This window comes from Sceloporus occidentalis, unplaced genomic scaffold (assembly GCF_023333645.1).
Source record: "Sceloporus occidentalis isolate IW3139 unplaced genomic scaffold, rSceOcc1.0.p SCAF_1, whole genome shotgun sequence".
Taxonomy (NCBI): domain Eukaryota; kingdom Metazoa; phylum Chordata; class Lepidosauria; order Squamata; family Phrynosomatidae; genus Sceloporus; species Sceloporus occidentalis.
In genome coordinates this window covers 151,001,377-151,022,664 of record NW_028316981.1, presented here as the reverse complement: position 1 = coordinate 151,022,664, position 21,288 = coordinate 151,001,377, and the positions used below count along the sequence as shown (strand labels likewise).

At 40.9% G+C, this 21,288-nt stretch overlaps 1 protein-coding gene across 2 annotated transcripts; it reads left to right on the top strand.

Annotated features, from left to right (window-relative positions):
- On the top strand, positions 1–19,364 carry CDK2 (cyclin dependent kinase 2). Of its 2 annotated transcripts, XM_089477282.1 has the most exons (7): positions 1–175; positions 4,153–4,230; positions 5,920–6,043; positions 7,141–7,311; positions 12,248–12,349; positions 15,526–15,729; positions 16,887–19,364. In XM_089477282.1, exons 1-7 carry the CDS (start codon positions 60–62, stop codon positions 16,989–16,991), a joined length of 900 nt encoding a protein of 299 aa, XP_089333408.1. In that variant the 5' UTR covers positions 1–59; the 3' UTR covers positions 16,992–19,364. The 2 variants fall into 2 exon arrangements, with proteins under 2 accessions (XP_089333408.1, XP_089333416.1); XM_089477290.1 differs by lacking the exon at positions 12,248–12,349.
- The last annotated feature ends 1,924 nt before the right edge of the window (positions 19,365–21,288 follow it).

The following is a 21,288-nucleotide window of genomic DNA, read 5'->3' as shown; positions in this document are numbered from 1 at the left end:
TCTGCAACAACTGGCTCCCTTGACTGCCTTGCTTTCCTTTCCCTTCCCTTCCCTTCCCTATGGAGAACTTCCAGAAAGTGGAGAAGATCGGGGAGGGCACCTACGGCGTGGTCTACAAAGCCAAGAACAAAGTCACCGGCGAAGTGGTCGCCCTCAAAAAGATCCGCCTGGACACGTGAGTCCGCCCCGTCCTCCTCTCCCAGGACGCGTCCTACATTTCGGCCGCCCTCCTCTTCCCCAGGACTCTAGGGAGTGACCTTTCTATAGCAGGGTTGTGGAACTTTTATTTGGCACAATGTCCTCCATTTTGAGCGTGAGAAGTAGGTATTTTTATGAGTGCAGTTAGCTTTTATTGGGTCATGTATCCCCTGTTTTTCTTGAATGTCCTCCATTTTGAGCATGGCTAAGAAGCAGGAATTTGTCTTTCTAGGAGTACTTTGTAGCTTTCATTTGGTATAATGTCTCCCATTTTCTTTGAATGCCCTCCATTTTGAGCAGGACTAAGAAGCAGACGTTTATCTCTCTGGGAGTGCTTTGTTTCTTTTGGCCCTGTCCCCCATTTCCCTTGAATGCCCTGGTCCTCCATGGGGTCCCCCTGCTGCCCCCCACTCTCTGTCTCCACACCTTCCATCCTTCTTCCCATTTTGCTCTGAAAAAGCTTGAGGGGGATTGCTTAAAAAACCACTGGGGTGACCTTGAGCAAGAAGTCACACTCTCTCAGCCTCAGGGGAAGGCAGAGGCAAACCCCCCCCGAACCAGTCTTGACAAGGAAACCCTAGGGTTGCCATAAGTGGACTTGAAGGCACACAAACAACAACCACAACAGAGGCTGGCATCCCGCTTCCCAGAGGAGGAGAGACTCCGGGTACATCTTCCACACTGTAGAAACAATGCAGCTTGACACCACATTCCCTGCCATGGCTCCGTCCTACAGAATCCTGGGGTTTGTAGTTTTGTGAGGCCCCAGCACTCTTGGACAGAGAAAGGCTTAAAAGCATGGTAAAACTACACATCCCATTAATAAAACGGAAGCGGAAAAGAAACGTATGGTGGTTTAGAAGAAGTATGGGTAACTTATGTCCAAAACACACTGCAGAAATAATCCACTTTGAGACCATTTTAACTGCACTGGCTCAGTGCTAGGGAACCCCGGGAATTGGTGCTCCAGGATCCTTTTGCATACTGGTTTTCCAGACTCACAGGACTGTGTCTTGTGGAGAGATCTTGAGCACTTTGAGACTAACTGAAAGAAGTCAGCAGGAGCTTTTGTAGACGTTGGTCTGCTTCCTCAGATGTATCAGGTCCTCCTATTGCCTCTGAGGAAGTAGATTTACATCTAGGAAAGCCCCTGCTCCTAAGGACTGGAGCACAGCTTTGGCCCAGCTCTGGCCTCTTAAGATGCATGTGTCATTTAAACAAAAGTGACCTGAAGCAACTTTATTTGGCCTGTCTGTTCAGGCCCAAAGTTGCTACAAGATCTCTCTACAGACTGATTCTACAGGCTAACACAGCTATTATACCTTTAAATTGACTACTTTCTTTCACCTAGGTTCAAAGCACGCTGAAGAAACAATCCAGTTTGAGACCACTGTAACTGCCCTGGCTCAGTGCTAGCCAATCCTGGGAATTGTAGTTTATTGTGGCTACAAAGCTCTCTGACAGAGAAGGCTCAGTGTCTCACAGAACTACAGTTCCCTGAATTCCCTGGCACTGAGCCAGGGCACTTAAAGTGGGCTCAAGCTGGATTGTTTCTGCAGCGTGTGTTTTGGACCTCAGTTTCATATAACAGTCAGTATCAAACTGTTTGATTTGTTTTGTGGCATGAATGTTGCTCTTTGTTAGTGAATATGTTATCTTTGTATCGATTAATGTTTGTAGTATGCAAGTTGATTGTTAATTTTTTCTTAAACAATAATACATTCATTTTTATTATTTAAGAAAAAATTAACAATCATACTAGAAACATTAATTGATACAAAGATAACATATTCACTAACAAAGAGCAACTTTTTTCTTAAATAATAATAAATAAATTTAAGAAAAGAACTATAAATCCCAGGATTCCCTAGGATGGAGCTACAGCACTTAAAGTGGTGTCAAAGTCAGGGTGACCAGCCATCCTCCTGTTCTAGGAAGAAAGCCAAAATGTCCTCAATTTTGGGCATGGCTAAGAACCAGGAATTTATATGAGAGTGTTTAGCTTTTATTTTGTAGTCTCCAACGTTTTCCTTAAATGTCTTCCATTTTGCAGTGCCTTGTCCTCCTTTGGGGTTAGGACATCTGGTCACCCTGGCCAATTATTTCTATAGTGTGTAGAAGCACTATCAGAGGCTTGTCATGGCTGAGACTTTCCCCCATAATATCAGGCCTTGGGTGTCAAGGGCAATTAAACTCACACTCTGACAGCCTTAGAGGGATGACAGTTAACCAGACTTCTCCACATTGCTGTAACATGGGCATCTAACAAGAGAGACTCAAAGTCTGGGCTGCAACAGTTTTGAGCAGTTTGGTCTTGTATTAACTGTCATCATCCCTGTAAGGTTTGGTAGTTTTGGTAAGTCACCTGGAATTTGGACTCTGGATAGCCCCAGTGGCCTCGAACTAGGAAAGAGTTGAAAGCCCATCACTAAACTACATATTCCAGGATTCTGTGGAACAGGGGCCACAAGAAGTTGAAGTGGAATCTTAATTGCTATAAATAGTCTGCAAAGGGGTCTTGGATCACCTTTGAGACTAACTGAATGAAAACCATAGCAGTTAGTCGTAAAGATGCTACAAGATCCCTTTGCAGACTAATTTTGCAGGCTAACATAGCTGTGTCTTTGAATGCTATAAACAGCTGTAAGATAAATATACGTTCGACTAATATTGGAGGACTAGCAGGCAGTACTGGAGATGGGAAATTTTCTTTATTGTCTGGGTTTCTTGGGGTAGCTGGTCACTGAATTGCCTTTGGAGTGAGATTAGGAGAGAAAAATCTCAACCTGATTGGTACCAAGCTGGATCTTTGGTTCTGTTCCCTTAGACTGCTGGAGGGGCCTGAATTTCCATATCTTTCGGTTGGTGTGGTTATTGCCTCTGCTTGACTGGCTTGGAGAGCAGAGCTTCTATAAGTATGTGCAAAGTGACTTTGGTAGTTTGCTCCAGGCTTTGTGTGAGCATACGCCAGTGCTTAAGTCTCATGCTGGGTACACTTTTTCAGGGGGTGCTGCTCGTGCATCCTAAGTGATACTTAAAAAGCTCAAGATGGTGTACATTAGGGGTATGAAAGTTTCACAACCTCATACTCCTGTATCATTTTTCAATGAACTTTTGTCTAAAAGCAATTAAAAACCTATTAATTCTTACCTGTGTTAAAAAAAAGGTCACCTCCAAATTAAAAAGAACGTAATACACGATTTCCCCATAGAAACAACATAGCAACCTGTGCTGTTGTACTATAAACATTTAAACACTATACCTTTACAAAACCCAATATTTTTTCATTTCTTATCAGTTAAGATGAACCATAGTTGCAGTTTGCTCAAATCCGCAAATGTGGCAGGCCTAATCTACCTCAAATGGTTGTTCTGAGGACAAAATAGGGAGAGAATACACATTATGTAAACTAGGCATATGTGTGTGTTATGAGAGTACTAAAAAGTGTATGTGTGAGAAAAGATTTTCAGAGCCTTTAGTAGTAATCACTAGAGTTCTAAACACTCCAAAATACAGGACCATTGAGTATTTTTCAGGAGCTTTTCAATTACAAGTTGAAACCTTTTGGGTTATTTTAAAAACAATAAACAGTTGACCATCTTAGAGCACACTGAGCTTGCGCCTTACTGTTTTCTGCTTTTAAACATGCTTTCCAGTACTCTGATAACACACACGAGCACACACATATATCACATTCATAAGATGGAAAACAAAGCTTAGTTCTGTGGTGCTGCTAAGAGAGCAATTTTGTACTTGGAAATATGTGGCTTGTTCCTTTGGAAAGAGCACTCAATGGTCCAGTTGTTACAGGTCTCTTTTCATTTAGCCATTGTGAAAAGCAGCCATATTATGAAATGAATCAAGGCAAGATAATAAATCTGGAGCACAACCATCTAGTCAGCCCTGTAGCTTCATCTCCAACCTTTTCACCTTGTCTTTCCTGTTTGCTTCCAGGGAAACAGAGGGAGTCCCAAGCACAGCCATCCGGGAAATCTCACTGCTAAAGGAACTGAACCATCCCAACATTGTCAAGTAGGTTCATGGACAGAAGTTGGGAAAGAAGGGGTGCTCTGAAATGAATGCCATTTGTGGAGTGGTGGGAGAACCCACAGTTCTAGTCCGTTTGTCAAGGAAACCATTGAAGGTTAAAGATGAGGAATGTTTGGCCCTTCAGATACTTTGGACTTCAGTTCCCAGAACTCAGCCAGCATGGCTAATCCTAAAAGATTATGGGAGCTGTAGACTAAAACATTTGGAAGGCTAATGTTTTCTCAATCCAACCCTGGTATTTATCGTTAACTGCTCTTGAGTCAGCCCCAACTCATGGTGAACCTGTTGCTGAGACATCTCTACAACCCTTGGTCCTCCACTGCTCTGCTTAGTTCCTGCAAATGCAGACCCGTGTTTACTCTAGTTGAATCTGTCCATCTGGCATGCAGTCTTCTTCTCTTTCTACTACCCTCTACCTTTCCTAGGATTAGTGTCTTTTATAACGAATCATGCCTTCTCATGATGTGGCCAAGTATGACAGCTGGGGTTGATCATCTTGACTTCCAGGGAGATTTCAGACTTGATCTGTTCAAGGAACCATTTGTTTGATTTTTGGCTGTCCAGTGCCCTCAACACTCTGCTCCAGACCACATCTCAAATGAATTTTATTGCCTGCTTTATTCCCTATCCACCTCTTACATCTATACATGGTGTTGGGGAATACAATGGCTTGGACAATTCTAACTTTGTCTTCAGTTATATATCTTTACTCTTTACTATCTTGGCTAGTTCTTTCATAGCTGCCTCTCTTGTTCCTAGTCTTCTTATTTCTTGACTGCAGTCACCATTCTGATCAGTATTTGATCCTGTCTGTTAGTAATATGGTGTCATCTGCGTATCTAGGATTGTTGATGTTTGTTGCTCCTATCGTCATTCCCCCTTTTTCTGAGTCTAAACCTGCTTTCATTATGATATTTTCTGCATACAAATTGAACAGATAGGGTGGTAGAATGCAGCCTTGCTTGACCCCCTTGCCAGTTGGGAACCATTCTTTTTCTCCGAATTCTGTTTTAACAGTAGCCTCTTGTCCTAACTACAGATTTCTCAGGACTACGAGATGTAGTTGTACTCTTATGGCCTTAAGAGCCATCCATAGTCTATAAAGCACATGGTGATCCCCCGCCTCCGGAATTCCTTTGTATGCTCCATTAACCATCATATGCAATATGGTTCCTAATGCCTCTTCCTTTTCTGAACCTCACTTGCACCTCTGGGATGTCTCTCTCCATGTACAAATGGAGTCTGTGCTCCAGAATTTTGAGCATAATTTTCCCTGCATGGGAGAGTAAAGCTGTGATCTTATAATTGCTGCAATATTTTGTGTCTCTTTTTTTGTGGAAGGGGATGTATATTGATCATTTCCAGACTGTTGGCCACCGTTTTGTTTTCCGTACCCTGGTGTAAGCAATGCAATTTCCCAACTCTGCTGGGAGTTAGCTTGTTCAAGACCTGACAGGCACTGGAGCTTTCAAAGAAGAATGTATTCAAAAAACAACAAGGAAGGTTGCATACTATGTGTAATACTAAACTTGGAGATGTAAGGGCTTCTTGAATATTATTCTTGACCCATTGGACTAACAGTTGCAATGCAGCAGCCACCTTTCTACACTCCTTTATCAAACTCCTCATTTCTTTGTTCATTCATCCATCTTCCCTCCTCCTTGACTTCAGACTGCTGGATGTGATCCATACAGAAAACAAACTCTATTTGGTCTTTGAGTTTCTGCATCAGGACCTAAAGAAGTTCATGGATTCTTCATCTTCAATCAGTGGTGTAGAGTTACCCCTTATCAAGGTGAGTAGTTAAGGAAGCAAAGGATAGCTAGGGCAAAGTAAAACAAATAGTTGCTGGGTCCTTGATTTGTTTATTTTCATCTCCCCTGTACTCCTGCACACATAGACTTTCCAGGACATCTCTGAGAGTGCAGTAGAATGTGTTTTCAAAGCGATTTCCCGCAGCTTACAATAGCAGTGGGTAGGGCACAATTGATACACACCATGAATGAAGCATAGACCACAGTGAAGCTTTCTCAGGAACCTCTGATCAATAATTAAAAATAAAATTCCTGGCTCATATTCTAGGGTGGCATGTTCTGGACTAAGATTCTCAGTAATGACAGATGCACTCAGATCCATATGTACCGAAGGGCCAATTGGAAGGGGAAGGTTCCCTTCAGTCGTTTGGACATCCTTTCCTATGGGCTTAGCAGAACTCACAAAGATAGATTGTACCCTAAAACTCTAGCTTTCATGCTCATGTCAGAAGACCTACTCCGGATAATTCACAACCTCTCAGGTAATTCAAAGACCAAAATACAAGTTTTGTAAAAACAAACAAATCAGCACAATCTTCCCTCTTACTACTTGAACCTTTTAGGTGTACCAGTTAAGGGAGGCTAAGTTGCTATGATTAAATTAACATAATAATGGCAGGGGATTGAGGTAATTTCTGCTAACCTGTTGAGTCACTTCTAGTGGGTTCACTCAGTGTTTAAGTAGGAAGAGAGGAGGACTTGTGACTGGCCAGGATCCAACTGAATATTTAGGCTGTAGAAGGTGGATCCAGGCAGAGTGATTCCTCTCACCCATGTGCTTTCCTTCACATAGCTTCAGTATCTGCTCTGGAGGGCTGAGAAGGCCCCTGGAGCAGAGTTTTAGTGGTACAGAGGGCTAGGGGAGAGGAAAAGAAAGACATGTCTTGTTCAAGGAGCTGTCTGAGTAGGGAAGACATCTTCCTGGCTCTACTCAGTTTTTCTGCTCAGCTGAATCCTGACCTTGGTTCCCAGATTCTTACCTGTCAGCCTTTGTCCTGAGGCCACATTGAAAAAGGAGTGAACTTTCTTGCTTCATGGGGAAGTTGTCTCCTCAGTCATCCTTTGTCTTTCCCCTTAGAGTTATCTGTTCCAGCTACTGCAAGGCCTTGCTTTCTGCCACTCGCATCGTGTGCTCCACCGTGACCTGAAACCACAGAACCTCCTCATCAATGCCGAGGGAGCAATAAAACTGGCTGATTTTGGACTTGCTCGTGCATTTGGAGTGCCAGTACGAACTTACACACATGAAGTGAGTGTCTCTCCTTCCCTACATCTTCTTTTGTTTGTCCTATAGTCTTTCTAATTTGGGAAATATCCTAGTTAAATTGTTGTCTCTTCATATGATATCTCTGCTGGGTGTCTCTTTTCTTTACCATTATTTGACAAATTAGGTCTGGTGATCTGTGTATGATGCATAAGCTTGGAAATGATTACCAAATCAATCATATATAGATTGTTTTCATAGTAGCTGCTTGTATTAAATTAAATAAATATATGGAGCTGCATTTGGAGAAAGCTTAGCAGCAACTTTAACAATCCTCAGTCTAGTGCAGTTGTTCCCAAACATTGGTCTTTCATCTTGGTATTTCAGCTTGGTTTTGGAGGGTTGGAGTTTGAGAACCACTGACTTAGTAGTTTCCAGATGTTTCAGACAATAACTCCCACCATCCCCACTCTTTGGCCATGCCAACCAGAAGTTATATGAGTTGTAGTCTAAAACATCTGGAGGGTGTTAGGTTGATGAAGGTTTGGAATAAATGATGTGTTTTAGAACACTGCTAACTGCCTCTTTGCTTCCAAAAGACTTCTTTGGATTTTTAAAGCACTCACACTACCCTGGTACAGAATTTCGTATTCTGTAGTGTTACTCCATAAGGATTTGCCTAAGTGCTGGGGTTAGCATTGTGTTTTCTCAGTTTCTGACAAGGTTTTAGGAACTTTGTTCAAAAAAGGAAACTTAGGGCCTGAGCAGACAGGCCAAAATAAAGCTGCTTCGGGTCACTTTGGAGATATGCTGTTTAAAAGACACACACATCTTAAGGGTCCAGAAGCTGCGCCAAAGCTGCGCTCCAGTCCTTAGGACTGAAGCATGGCTTTGGCACAGTTTCCAGCCTCTTAGGGCACATGCATAATTTAAACAGCATACCTCCAAAGTGACCCGAAGCAGCTTAATTTTTGCCTGTCTGTTCTGGCCCTTATTATAAGGGCTTTTAATAGTGTGCTCTTTAACTGGTTATTATCTTTTGCCTTTTAATTGGATTTATTTTAAATTATTTTAAATGTATGGATATTTAAAATGGAATAAGCTCTTTGTATGTTTTTACTTAAGTCTTAGTATGTGTTTTTACAGTAGGCCCTTGTTATCTGCTGGGGTTTGGTTCTAGAACCCCCTGTGAACATCAACATTTCTGGATGCACAGGTCCCATTAGATACAGTGGGGTAGTAAAATTGTGTTCCTTATATAAAATGGCAAAATCAAGGCTTGGTTTTTGGAATTTTTAAAAATATATTTTCAAATTGTGATGATTGAATCTGTGGATACAGCTGACTGACAGTATTTGTATTTTTTTTAATTTTTGGAAGGTGCCTTGAATCCCAGTTCTTTGGAAAGGGCTAGATATAAAGTAATAAGAACAATAAAATAACAATGTTATTATTGTTGTTGTTGTTGTTAATAATAATAACAACAACAACAACAATTTGTCATACATAAGTGCAGGGTGGGCCATCCGTTGCAATTTTTTATGCAATACCTAGCATCCCCATCCTGTATGTAGTCTAGCATCTGAAAAGTGGCACAGTCATAGAGAATAGAAGACGACAATTTCAGCCATAGGGCCATTAGGAACAACATCTGTGCTTCAAATTTGCTTGCTACTGGTGTGTGATGAAAACTGTTCTCAGTGGTGTTTGTCTGTCTTGTTACATCATACATGTTTTGCTATGTCCTAATGTTTATTGAAGCATTTCATATAGTTGTCTTCTTTTTCCTTTTAAAAAATATTTATTTATATTTTTAAATACAGTAGTTGCTAACTGCATTTTTCCCCTCTCAGATGGAATAATGGGATATAAAGGAGCGCAATAAATAAAATACTGCCAGGCCAAAGTTAATATGGTAACCTTTGTTCCAGGCAGTCTGTGAAATGGAGTCTTGGATTAGAGAAGCATGCTGCTTTAATTTCCTGTATATTGGAGATGAGGATAAGGTTATGGAAAATGGTTGAAAAGTCAGCAAGCATTCCTGTAAAATGATGCCATGGGAGTGGGGTTCTTTTGTGAGAATAATGCCATATGGACAATAGTAGAGTTTTAACAACTGATTAATATCGAAGACACAGAGGTGGAGTCCAGGTCTTGTGTGAGTTTCTGGAGATTTGGATTCTGACTTCCTGGACATGTCAGCTGGGAAAAATATTGGAAGGTGCCTCACAAATTGGGTTACTGATCCTAATAATAATAATAATAATAATAATAATAATAATAATAATACTGTTTATTTATAGCCCACTTTTCCAAAGAGATCAAAGCGGGTTACAACAAAGGTACTACACAATGTACAAATTTACAAACAGCATCCACATAAAAAATCCATGACAATACATCAGAGTATTAAAAACAAGATAAAAATTACAAGGTTAAAAACCACAACAATAACTAGCTTAAAATGCTAGTGTAACGGGGAGAGAGCAGAAATCACAGCGTCTGGGGGAAAGCCTGTTGGAAGAGTAAGGTCTTCAGCTTCTTTCTGAACAGGTCAAGGGAAGTAACCGAGCAGAGCTCGCCGGGAAGAGAGTTCCAAAGCTGCGGGGCCGAGTTGGAAAACGCCCTCTGTGCAGTCACGGTGTACTTCGTATCAGGAACCCTCAACAATTGCTTCCCGGCCGATCGGAGAGTGCGGGGCGGATTATATGGGGAGAGGCGGTCCTCCAAGTACCCTGGGCCCAAGCCATTTAGGGCTTTATAGGTCATTACCAACACCTTGTATTGGGCTCGGAAGCGAATGGGCAGCCAATGAAGATCTTGCAAAATAGGTGTTATGTGGCTAGTCCTGGAGCATCCAGTGACTAACCTAGCTGCTATATTCTGCACTAATTGAAGCTTCTGAGTTTGGTACAAGGGTTGCCCCATGTAGAGCGCATTACAGAAATCCAACCTAGAGGTTACCAGAGCATGTACCACCGTTTCACGGTCCCCCGGCCCAGGAAGGGTCGCAACTGGCGTATCAGCCGAAGCTGATAACAAGTGTTCCTGACTGTCGCATCCACCTGAGATGTAAGGTGGAGCGACGAGTCCAGAAGCACCCCCAGACTGCAAACTGAGTCCTTCAGGGGAAGTGTGACCCCATTCAGGACAGGTGGACAAATCTCCATCCCCGGGCCGGGGGAACCTATCACGAGTACTTCCGTTTTCTCTGGATTCAAGCTGAGTCTGTTTTCCCTCATCCAGCCCATTACTGACTCCAGACAGGCGTCTAGAGGAGAGATGCCATCCCTGGTCACTGCATCAGTCGGAGGTTGTCATTGTCTGCTAAGGGCTAGATTTGCCAGGGTTTCAAGGATGGGATTTTTCAGTTCTACTCAGAAATGGATGAAGCATATGCTTTATCACTAAGATATAACTTTTCTTCAAAATAGAGTCTTTAAAACTCTTTTTATAAAAAGTCTAGGTACTTAACTAATAATAATAATAACATACTTATTTATTTATATCCCGCTCTTCAGCCAGGGTTATCAAAGCGGCTTACAATTTGTTAATTAGATATTTCCCTGCCATCAGGCTTACAATCTAAAAAAGACAAGACACAAAAGGAGAAGGGAATGGCAGTGAGGAAGGGGAAAAGTCTAGCAGATCTGCTCTCCCTTGGAAGCCTGATGGAGCTGGCTTGTCTTTCTCTCCTTCAAGAACTAACAAATTGTAAACCGCTCTGATAGCCTTGACTGAAGAGCGGGGTATAAATAAATAAGTATTATTATTAACTGATGTTGCATCTGCACAGTAGAAATAATCCAGTTTGACCCCACTTTAACTGCCCTGGCTCAGTGCTGTGAAATTCTGGGAACTGTAGTTTTATGAGACATTTTTTCTCTGTCAGAGAGCTCTAGTGCCTCAAGAAATTACAGTTCCCAGCATTCCATAGCAGTGAACCATGGGAGTTAAAGTGGGGTCAAACAGGATTATTTCTGCAGTGCGGATGCAGCCTGACAAGTGATCAGCAAAGTATGCTGGGAAGAGGACTATTGCTTTCTAAATTCACAGGCCCTTTAAGGGAAGGCATTGCATAATAATAATAATAATAATAATAATAATAATAATAATAATAATAATTTATTTGTATCCCGCTCCTCTGAGAACAATCGGGGCGGCTAACAAAGTTAAAAACACAGCACATATAAAATCCCTGGTGCCCTCCCCTCCTTAAAAAATTATTAAATCCAATGCAGAATTAAAAACAAACAAACAAACAAACAAAAAACATACAAGTTAAAAACTGATCAGAAGGTCAACAACATCACATCAGCAAACCATCAATGGGAGCAGCAGTATCTCATTCCCAGACGTTTTTCTGAGTCACTGTTTGTTTACTTCTTAATCCGAATTAAGGTTTTAAAAAACAACAAATCATTCTATGTTTTTATTTGGATTCAGTTTTTGTCTAACTTTCTAATTATTGCCAGAATAACCTTGGGGATACTGTTTAACCAAGCCTCTTGATTATCCAGTTCTAGGTGTACACAGTCAGGCTTACCCTGAGGCATTTAAGGAATGGCTGTGTACATTCCAGTTTGACTTGAAAGCAAATCTTCTTTGTTTTCAGAGGCTTGAGTTGTACCACTGATGCAGGGAATATGATGCAACTGTCTGTTTGTCAGTGGTTTATAACTTAATTGCACATCTGTAAAGGAGATGAATGAGAGCCAGTGTGGCATAGTGGTTTGAGTGTTGGACTACAGCTGGAGACTAGGGTTCCTTTCCCAGCTAGGCCATGAAACCACTGGGTGACCTTGGGGAAGTCACATGCTCTCAGCCTTGGGGGAAAACAATGGCAAACCTGCTGTGAACAAATCTTGCCATGAAAACCCCATGATAGTATCGCCATAAGTCAGAAACGGCTTGAAGGCACCAGCAATCACAAAGAGGAGATGAATACTGAATTCTTAATCAGTGTTGTGCTCTCCACTAGGTGGTGACCCTCTGGTATCGTGCTCCAGAAATTCTCCTTGGCTGCAAATATTACTCAACTGCGGTGGATATATGGAGTCTGGGTTGCATCTTTGCTGAGATGGTAGGTATGTGGGACAGAGCTGTCCATTGGGAATTAGGCTGCCCTGGTAGGAGACAGGAGATCAATGTAACCAGACAAGGTTGCATGTTTTGTTAAGCTAGAATCTCAGGTTTGGAGCAGTGTCTTAAAAACAAAACACACTTTTCTGGGAAGAGAGAGTCAGAAGCTGTAAACTTATTGTGCTGGAAAATGACAACATGAGTTATGTTAACAGTGTGTATGCAAAAACTTTTTAAGGGCTGTTTAGCTTTTGTGAACATTTGTGATCCCGATTCTTAAATAATTAGAGCCACTATTCATGAATCCAGTAAACTGGGGAAGACAATTTTTGGAACTCCAGTCCCCAGTGTAATGGCGTGTCCCATTTTGTAGAGATGGAATGATCAGTTTGTTTCCTATATTACTGGACTTCCAAATGTCTAGCAAGCACCACAGTGTGTTTCAAGCACCCTTAGCTAATGACAACACTCTTCATTCACCAGACCTTTCCCAGTTTTCACCACAATTATGAGTGGATACAAGGCAAATGGCTTGAGTACACATTATATAGAGAACAGCACACAACTACACACCAGATCGGTTTTCTTTTTTTGGTTATATTGCCTCCTTAGTCTCAACCTTCCTCACATGTTTTGCATAATGTAATCAAGGCAGGTTATACTGGTTTCTCCATAAGTCCCAGAGCAGAGATTATGGAATAAGGTTGACATAAAATGGCCTTTCTAGCCATGGACATGTATGCATGTGACCCATTGTCTGTTTCAGGTGTAAAGGAATGCATTTGCTGTAGAGAAAAATCTGTAGAGGTTTAAAAAAATTGAGCAAATTGTAGTACAGACTCCCAGCAGCAACCTACAACATATAAATTATTGTGGAAAGATGCAACTGGATGATTATGATACTGATTGCTCAATTCTATATTGTATCCTTAATCCAGGGTTGGCTGGTTTAAACCAAATGACTTCCACCCCAAAAAAACCTTCTGGTTTTTTTAATTGATTAGTCATATGTTTTTTAAAAGTCTGATATTTATTACTATTTTCTAATCCTCTTACTGAAACAATAATGACTGCTTGAATGTAAATATTTAAGTTTAACAATTTATCGGCAGTTGTTCATTGTTAGAGCAATATCCAGTTGGTTCTTTGAATCACTTTATTTTATAGCTCAAGAAATGCCATTCAAAAACAAATCCTTCAGTTAACATAAGTTCAACCAAAACAACTTGCTTTAAAAGAGCACTTTTTAAAAAGAACAATTATTATTTGAGCTAGTGGCCAGAGCATCTGAACATCTGAAAGGCCTATAAATTAGTGTTTTATCCAAAGTGTTTAATGCCAATGCTAGTACTTAACTTATTTTTTGTTTTTATGAAAAATGCTTTAGCATTTTTGTATTAATATTTGTTCAGATTTAATTATACATAATAAGTAGGACTAATGCTTAACATGAATTTATTCTTATTTTCCTCAGTCTCTGAGAATATTTTTTATATTTTATTATGTGTAGTCTGCATAGATTTAATCATAGAATCATGGAGTCGGAAGAGACCACAAGGGACATCCAGTCCAACCCCTTGCCGTGCAGGAACTCACAATCAAATAGAACTAATAACTTTGGATTAGAAATATATATTATATAACATAAATGTGTTATTATTTTATATTATTATTATTATTAACTGGATTATTGTTAGCCTTAAAACATATTGTAGTTGGTCAAGCTTTCTAATACATAAAATAATGTTTCACAGTTTTAATGTAATCAGGATTCAAATTGGCAATAAAAATAGAGGGCCGTGGGCTAGAGATGAGGAATGTATAGCCTTCCCTGTGGTAGACTGTAGGTCCTATTATCCCTCACCATTGGCTGTGCAAGGAGTTGGAAGTCCAAAAATATTTAGAGAGCCACACACTGCTCACCTCAGGCTCAAGCAACAAACAGTAAGGCTTGAGTATAAGTCATATTGTGTATATCTTAGACCTGGGCAGTGCCCCCTTCCATTTCTACTTTGCTGGCTTGTGTTTTTCCTCAAGCCAGATTGATTTAAATTCTGCTACTAAGATAAAAGGTTTTTAAAAAGAGGATATAAAAAGAATTTGTGCAGATATACCTGGCTCATATTTAAAAACTGTATTTGTGCAAAATTTGTTATGTTAAAATCTCAGAATATCCCTAGCCCCATTTCAGTGGTTTAATACATAATAGGACAGTGTTAGCATGAGTATTTGGTGCAGAGAACTCGCACTCATTTCTATGTGTGTAGTAAGCTGGCTCCAATCAAACAGTCCCCACATCCTTTGCCTTGTGAAAAGCTGCTGACAAGATCAGTTGACTTGGCACCCCCTCATCTGAGAGGAAGTGACTTAGATCATCTCCTTTTCCCCAGGGCAGAAGCTGCCTAGAACAGGGGTCAGGGAATAGTAGAGATCTGTTGTGGGCTCCCCTTCTGATGACTGAACCAGCCCTTTAGGGGAAATGCTCTTTCGTTTCCACTAGGGGGCATTTGTACTTTGGAGAATGTGTGTTCAAAATGATGCGTCTCTCTCACTCTTTCACAGACGCAGCATATTCAGAAGGCTGTGCGTCATTCATGTAGGGAAAGGCTCATGGGATGATTCCCATGTGAGCTTTTTGGATTGAATTCATTTCCTCTTCCTTAACCATTTGTGGTCTGTTTTATCCTGCACATCATTGTTTGAATGTCTTGCCATATTTTTTTTAATGTATGTGAAAAATGAAGCTAATAAAACCTACTTAAAATATAGTGATTGTCTGAAGCTTTGTAGCTGAATGTGGATTTCACTATGAAGTTTATTGTACTCCCCTTTTTCCTGAGCCAGGTGTGGGCTGAAACCTTTTAAAAATGGATTCTATCCCACACCTCCATGCCCAGGCAGAAGGCATCCCATACACGATTTGGACTTCTCCTGTACTTAGCAAAGAATGGATTTTCTGGACATGGAGGTGTGTGATAATATCTTTTTTAAAAATGTTTTAGCCCACACCTGGCTCAGGAAAAAGGACAGTGCAATAAACTCCTTTGTCTCTGTTGTCCTACTCTTACACTAATCATTACATCAGCCTGCATTCACTGAACATATTAGTTGTGTATCATCTGCAAATGAAAGGAAGGACTGCTGAGGGTAATTCTGCTCTTCTCTTCTGCCAAACAGTTAACCCGTAGAGCCCTCTTCCCTGGGGATTCAGAAATTGACCAGCTGTTCCGCATATTTCGCACACTGGGCACACCAGATGAAACTGTATGGCCAGGTGTCACTTCCATGCCCGATTACAAGTCCAGTTTTCCTAAGTGGGCCCGGCAAGATTTCAGCAAGGTGGTTCCACCTTTGGATGAAGAAGGCAGGAAGCTTCTGGCGGTAAGATTCAGTAAAGAGCAGAAAGAGTTGCTTCTGCTCTAGGAAAATGTAACGTTAGCTTGAAAGTTTAGCAGAGTAAACTCTCATTCTTTCTTTGTGTGAAATAGACTCGCTATCATGAGTTTGCATAGGCCCAGTACTGTGTGAATGCATATTATATCTATCTCCTCAGCTCCAGGAGCTGTGAAATAGTTTCCTGTAGTAAACCTTGAGAAAAAGTCTGCTGCTTTTAAGAGATGAATGGGTATGTTTATCCCCATTCAAGTGCCCCTTTCCATGAGTTGTTGGCAGAACCTAGCACAGGTTTGTTGTAGCCTTTAGAATCATTGGCATCCTGCCTTTTTTCAGCATGTTGTTGAAGTGCCACATCCCTTATTCTTTATGCCAATGGTGGGCACAGTGCCATGAGGTTTGAAACTTAAGTCAATAATGTTAAAAATCAGAAATGTAAAAATTTATTCACTGGCATAAAAACTGATGATTTAACTTGCATTACAGTTATATTAATTAACTCCTTGATTAAACTGTTAGTATGGTGCCACACCATGGAATTTCCAGAGAATGGCATGCAAATTGTCACTGCTGACTTTGGTGGAGCACATTTTGTAACTGACTTCTTCAAGGGGTCTATTTTTGTTCTTTTACAGTAGCTTTCTTTCTGAATTTAATAGATTTCTCATCTTACACTATCCACACTTTGGACAGCCTTCTTTGTATGTGTTTCTATATGCACCTTTAAGAGATCTGTCGACTTAAGGGCAACCCCATGAATTTCATAGGGCTTTCTTAGGGAAGGAATCTTCAGAGGTGGTTTTGCCAGTTCCTTCCTCTGAAATATAGCCTATAGCACTGGGTGTTAGTTGGTGGTCTCCCATCTAAGTACTTAACCAGGGTTGACCCTGCTTAGCTTCCAGGATCAAACAGGATTTGTTGCCTTTTAGGGTATTTAGACTTGTAGTCCACATTGGCTACACAGCTGATAACAGGATCTTACTACCTCTCTGTAGTCTTATTATTGTGCTAAGTTCATTTCTTGCTCTTGATACTACAGTAGAACCACATATCTGTTCTACACATCCCTTACCGGGGGGGGGGGGGGGGCACTTTTTTGTTTTGTTTTGGCCAGTGACAGTAACTTGTTTTCCTTTCCTCTTTAGCAAATGCTGCATTATGATCCCAACAAGAGGATCTCAGCCAAGACAGCACTCGACCACCCCTTCTTCCAGGATGTCACAAAAGCTGTGCCACACCTCCGCCTGTGAGAGTCAGGAACACACTGCTTCTTTGGACTGCACTGGTTGCTTGCACTTAACTTTTCAACTGAATACTGAATGGAATGCTGGAGTTCCAGTTGGCAGTCTACACTTGAGGGGTTTTTACTCCAAGACTTGTTTTAAAGCAATAGCTGAGGCTGAAGATTGGGTGTTTCCAGGCTGCCTCCTCTCAGGAGAGAAGGGCTTCCAGAGCCAGCTGCTGCAGGGACTCATTTTGCTGAGGAAGCAGCACCTCTACTCCTCACATTTTTGCATCCCTCATCCCTTCCCCTTGGTAACTTTTGCAAAGCATCTTTTGTGTTGGCCAACCTTCTGGTTCCATCTTCTTTACTGAACTGTACTTTCCCTTAAGCAAACCTTGCTGCCAACAAGAGTCCATTTTTTCTAATTTGCATCATGACTATTGGCTTTAAATATAGGATTGGTGTTTGCCTGGCATTCTGTTACATTCATTCTGGTGCCAGCAGAGGCTTGCCTGACCTTTTCTTTCCACATTTTCATATGAGGACTGTGCACTTAACTCTCCACTTTTTGTGAACAAGAAGATATTTTACTTAGTGGCCAATGTGTTTCTGCAAAATTAGAAGTGATGTGCCCCATTTTTTTTTATATTAGAACAGCTGAATCGCCTTTTTCTGATGATGGTAGCTTATGGTACTTGCCAGCTGAGGAAAAAAAAGCAGGGCCCATGAAGCTCAAAGCTCTTGTGACACAGAATGACTTGCTAACCATCTAAAGCAGTAGTCCCTAAACTTTGATCTTCCAGGTATTTTGACCTTCAGTTCCCAGAAACCACAGCCAACTTGATCAACAATAAGGAATTCTGGAAGCTAAAGTTCAAAACATCTGGGCGACCAAATTTGGGAATCACTGATCTAAAGGACTGCTAACCATTTCACCGGACTTTTTTGACCTCTAATAGGCAGAGTGGTTTAAAAAAAAACAACTCCAAATGGTACTTGCAGGGTGAATGGGCACACCTTATCACTATCCCATTCATTCTCCCACATCCTACTCCTGTACATGGTCTGCCCCTATGCTTACAATTTGTTAAACATTAAAGTGATAGGTGTGGTTACAAAGCATCAATGCATGCTCTGTTTCTACAATGTGGTATTGAACTCAACCATCATTTGTTTCAAAAGTCTTTTATGAATACCTACAGCTGGGGCAAATCTGTCAGGTAGCCTTGGCTTTCATGAGTTTCTCAGCTGCAGTCTGCTTTAAAAATCCTGCATGTTAACTTTTGAATTGCAGGTGTTCAACAATTTAAAGAGGTCAAAGAGGAAGTTTTGAGAATTTTCTCCCCAGTCCCCACCAGTGCTGCAAATCTTGCTCAAAATAACACCATCACATTTGTGAGGTGTACTGCACCAAAGCTGGAGGTCTGGAAATGGCAAAGCCTTTGTTGCTATGCTAATCTTGGTTTGAATGCACTAATGCTTTTGAAGTTATTTCAGTGAATTGCAATGCAGGTTTTCAAGGGACTCAAGAAACAATCTAAACAGTGATATTGATTTCTAAGGAGAAAGAAAGCTAAACTCATGTTTTTTTTTTCCTAATAAATTCTACATTGGGGAAAAATGCCACAAAACTTTGTAACTGGTGGAGAGTTATAGATACAACTTGGGTGAGCTAGCTATGGAGGCTTATTTGCAACATCAAGGTTTTGTCTCAAGATGGCAACAAAACCTTGGCCAGCCCACAATGTGCATAGGTACTGCAATAGTGTGGACAAACTTAAACCTGTCTTAGCCTCATCTATGCTACTTTGAAATTGCACCTTCCAGTTTTGGGTCAGTGCGTCACACACCAGCATTATGTGAAAGCATTAAGCAAAATGAAGGGTCAGTTATTTTATTTTTTTTTGGAGGAAAAAAATCTATATTTTATTTTTTTTAAAAAATAATTTTGTGATAATGCATTTTAGAAGAAAAAAGGTTTCATGAGAAATTGAACTAAGATTGGCCTCACCTCAGAGACAATATTAGGAAGTGCTGGGAGAGTTCCTATTATCATAAACTATAATCTGTTTGGTCTTATTCTTGAGGGTCTATAATTTTATTTATGGTTACAGAATTATTGAACAATTTTTACATATGTTTTGGGAAAGAATACAAAAATGACTGATATCTAGAGGACTTCACTGAGGGAACTGGGGGCATTTCAGAGCCATCAGGCTAAAATGGGCACGCTTGCTATAGAAGTGTAAATTCCAAAATGGACTAACAAAACTTTTATCAGGATGCCTTTGTGGTTAGAAATGGTGGTTTCACTATTGCATACAATATTGGGAAACATTTCTTTCTCATCCCCTTCATCTTTTGACTGGAAGAAATTGATATATTTATAAGGTTAAAGAAAGTTTGTATAAAGCTTGTAAGTCTAAGCACCTTGGCATTTTTTCACTGTAACTTTTTTAAAGAACAAATATTTGTGTCATGTTTGGTAGCCCTTTGTAAGACTTGATTTTAAACTAACCAATATCTGTTTATATATAATTAAAAACATTTTGTAGTTTTAAAGCAGAATTTCAGATTTTGTGATGGGCCTTTTTGCAGATTTTTATCCATCTTGGATGCTGCTGTGCACTTCACTCAAAGTAGAATCTAGTAGTATCGGTGCTCTTATGAACTATCTTGTCCATCTTGCTGGTAAACCTGTAATACAGGGGTAGGCAACCTGCGGCCCGCGGGCCGGATGCGGCCCGGCGAGGCCTTGGGACCGGCCCCAGCCCGGTCCTGCCACCGATTGCCGCCGTGGCCTTTGGCGTCTCACGCGAGGGGCATGGTGGAGCAATTGTCTATAGAAGCCTCAGAAACATGCATTTATCTTAACATTTATTTAAAAATCAGCAAATTTTTTCACGTGTCCTCCATTTTTTATTTAAAAAGTGCCCTCCATTTGAAAATTTTGTCCTACATTTGTCCCGGTTTATTTATTTATTTAATTTTTTAAAAATTATTTAATTATTTATTTTTTGGCTTCGGCCCCCCAGTTGTCTGAGGGACAGCAACCCGGCCCCCGGCTCAAAAGGGTTGCCTATCCCTGCTGTAATATATAGGCCAGTTTCTACTATGTGGGCTGAAACTCATATTCTTCATGCAGCTGCCTTATAATGAGCCAGACCAGCAGTCTAGGTGAATACTGCCTATACCCTACCTAGTGTGTGTGTGTGTGTGAGAGAGAGAGACTTGGAGGCTCTGATCCCCCCTCCTCCTGCATAAAATATGGATATGCATGAATGTGTAAATGAGAATACACACACTATGTAAACAAAATATTTTTATTTATATACCATGTTGGGGGAGCGGGTCATGACATCTGCATGTATATCTAAAGGGGGGGGGGGCAAGAGAAAGGTTTTGAGTACCACTGGCCTATACTGACTTAATACCAGGTTTCCAGGGTTTCAGACAGGAATCTTTCAGTCTTGCCTGGGTCTGATGGCAACTGAACTTAGGAACTCTTGCACACCTGATGTATCCTCTAGCACAGTGGTCCCCAAACTCTGCTCTTTAAGGGATTCTGGAGTTCAGCTCCCAGAATCCCAAGACAATTGGCCAACATGGCTGAGGCTTCAGGGAACTGAAGTCCAAAATCAATTAAAGGGCACAGTTTGGGGACCACTGCTTAGCGCTACGCCAGCATCCATTTCTATGAGGCTTAATCTTCAATTTAAAAAAAACAAACCAATTTCAAGTTCTTCAGCATCAACAGCACCATTTTTGAGGCGATGTGATGGTAATGTTAAGTATATGAGCTCTATGGCTACTGACACTGGATGCAGCACACAGTATTTGCATGTATAAAGATTATTTTGTGCTGAGAGGAGAAGCGAGCTTGAAGGGTGAAAAATCATGTCTGATCATTTGCCATGTTGACAGAAAGATAAGATTTGCAAAACCTCTGGAGAGCTGAAGGTTCCCCACCCCTGCAATAGACAGACAACTGTTTGGGCTGCATGTTTCCTGTTTGCTATTATGATTAATTTTAATAATAGTGTTAATACAAGACACAGTGGAACTGCAGGATTTCAGCAGTGATTTGGCTTGTGGTTGCAGTCCTGCCCCCTCCCCCCATGAAGACAGACAGTTTTTTATAGTTCTGACTCAAAAAGTGTTACAAAACATGCATTTTGAGTTTAAACTCCTCCCCCCCCCTTTTGCCAGAATGGGAAAATGCACCGTCCTATGTAGTCCTTGTTAGGGCTGTGGACTCAGAAGGTACCTTACAATAACAATGTAGTCCAGTTTCAATGAGGCAAGCGGGAGACGTCCAAGGC

Bases quoted from the DNA above. Each gene is read 5' to 3' on its own strand.
- CDK2 (XM_089477282.1), top strand. From the start codon at position 60: ATGGAGAACTTCCAGAAAGTGGAGAAGATCGGGGAGGGCACCTACGGC. The intron at 6,044-7,140 runs GTGAGTAGTTAA...CTTTCCCCTTAG, and splicing joins TAGAGTTACCCCTTATCAAG to AGTTATCTGTTCCAGCTACT. The intron at 7,312-12,247 runs GTGAGTGTCTCT...GCTCTCCACTAG, and splicing joins TACGAACTTACACACATGAA to GTGGTGACCCTCTGGTATCG.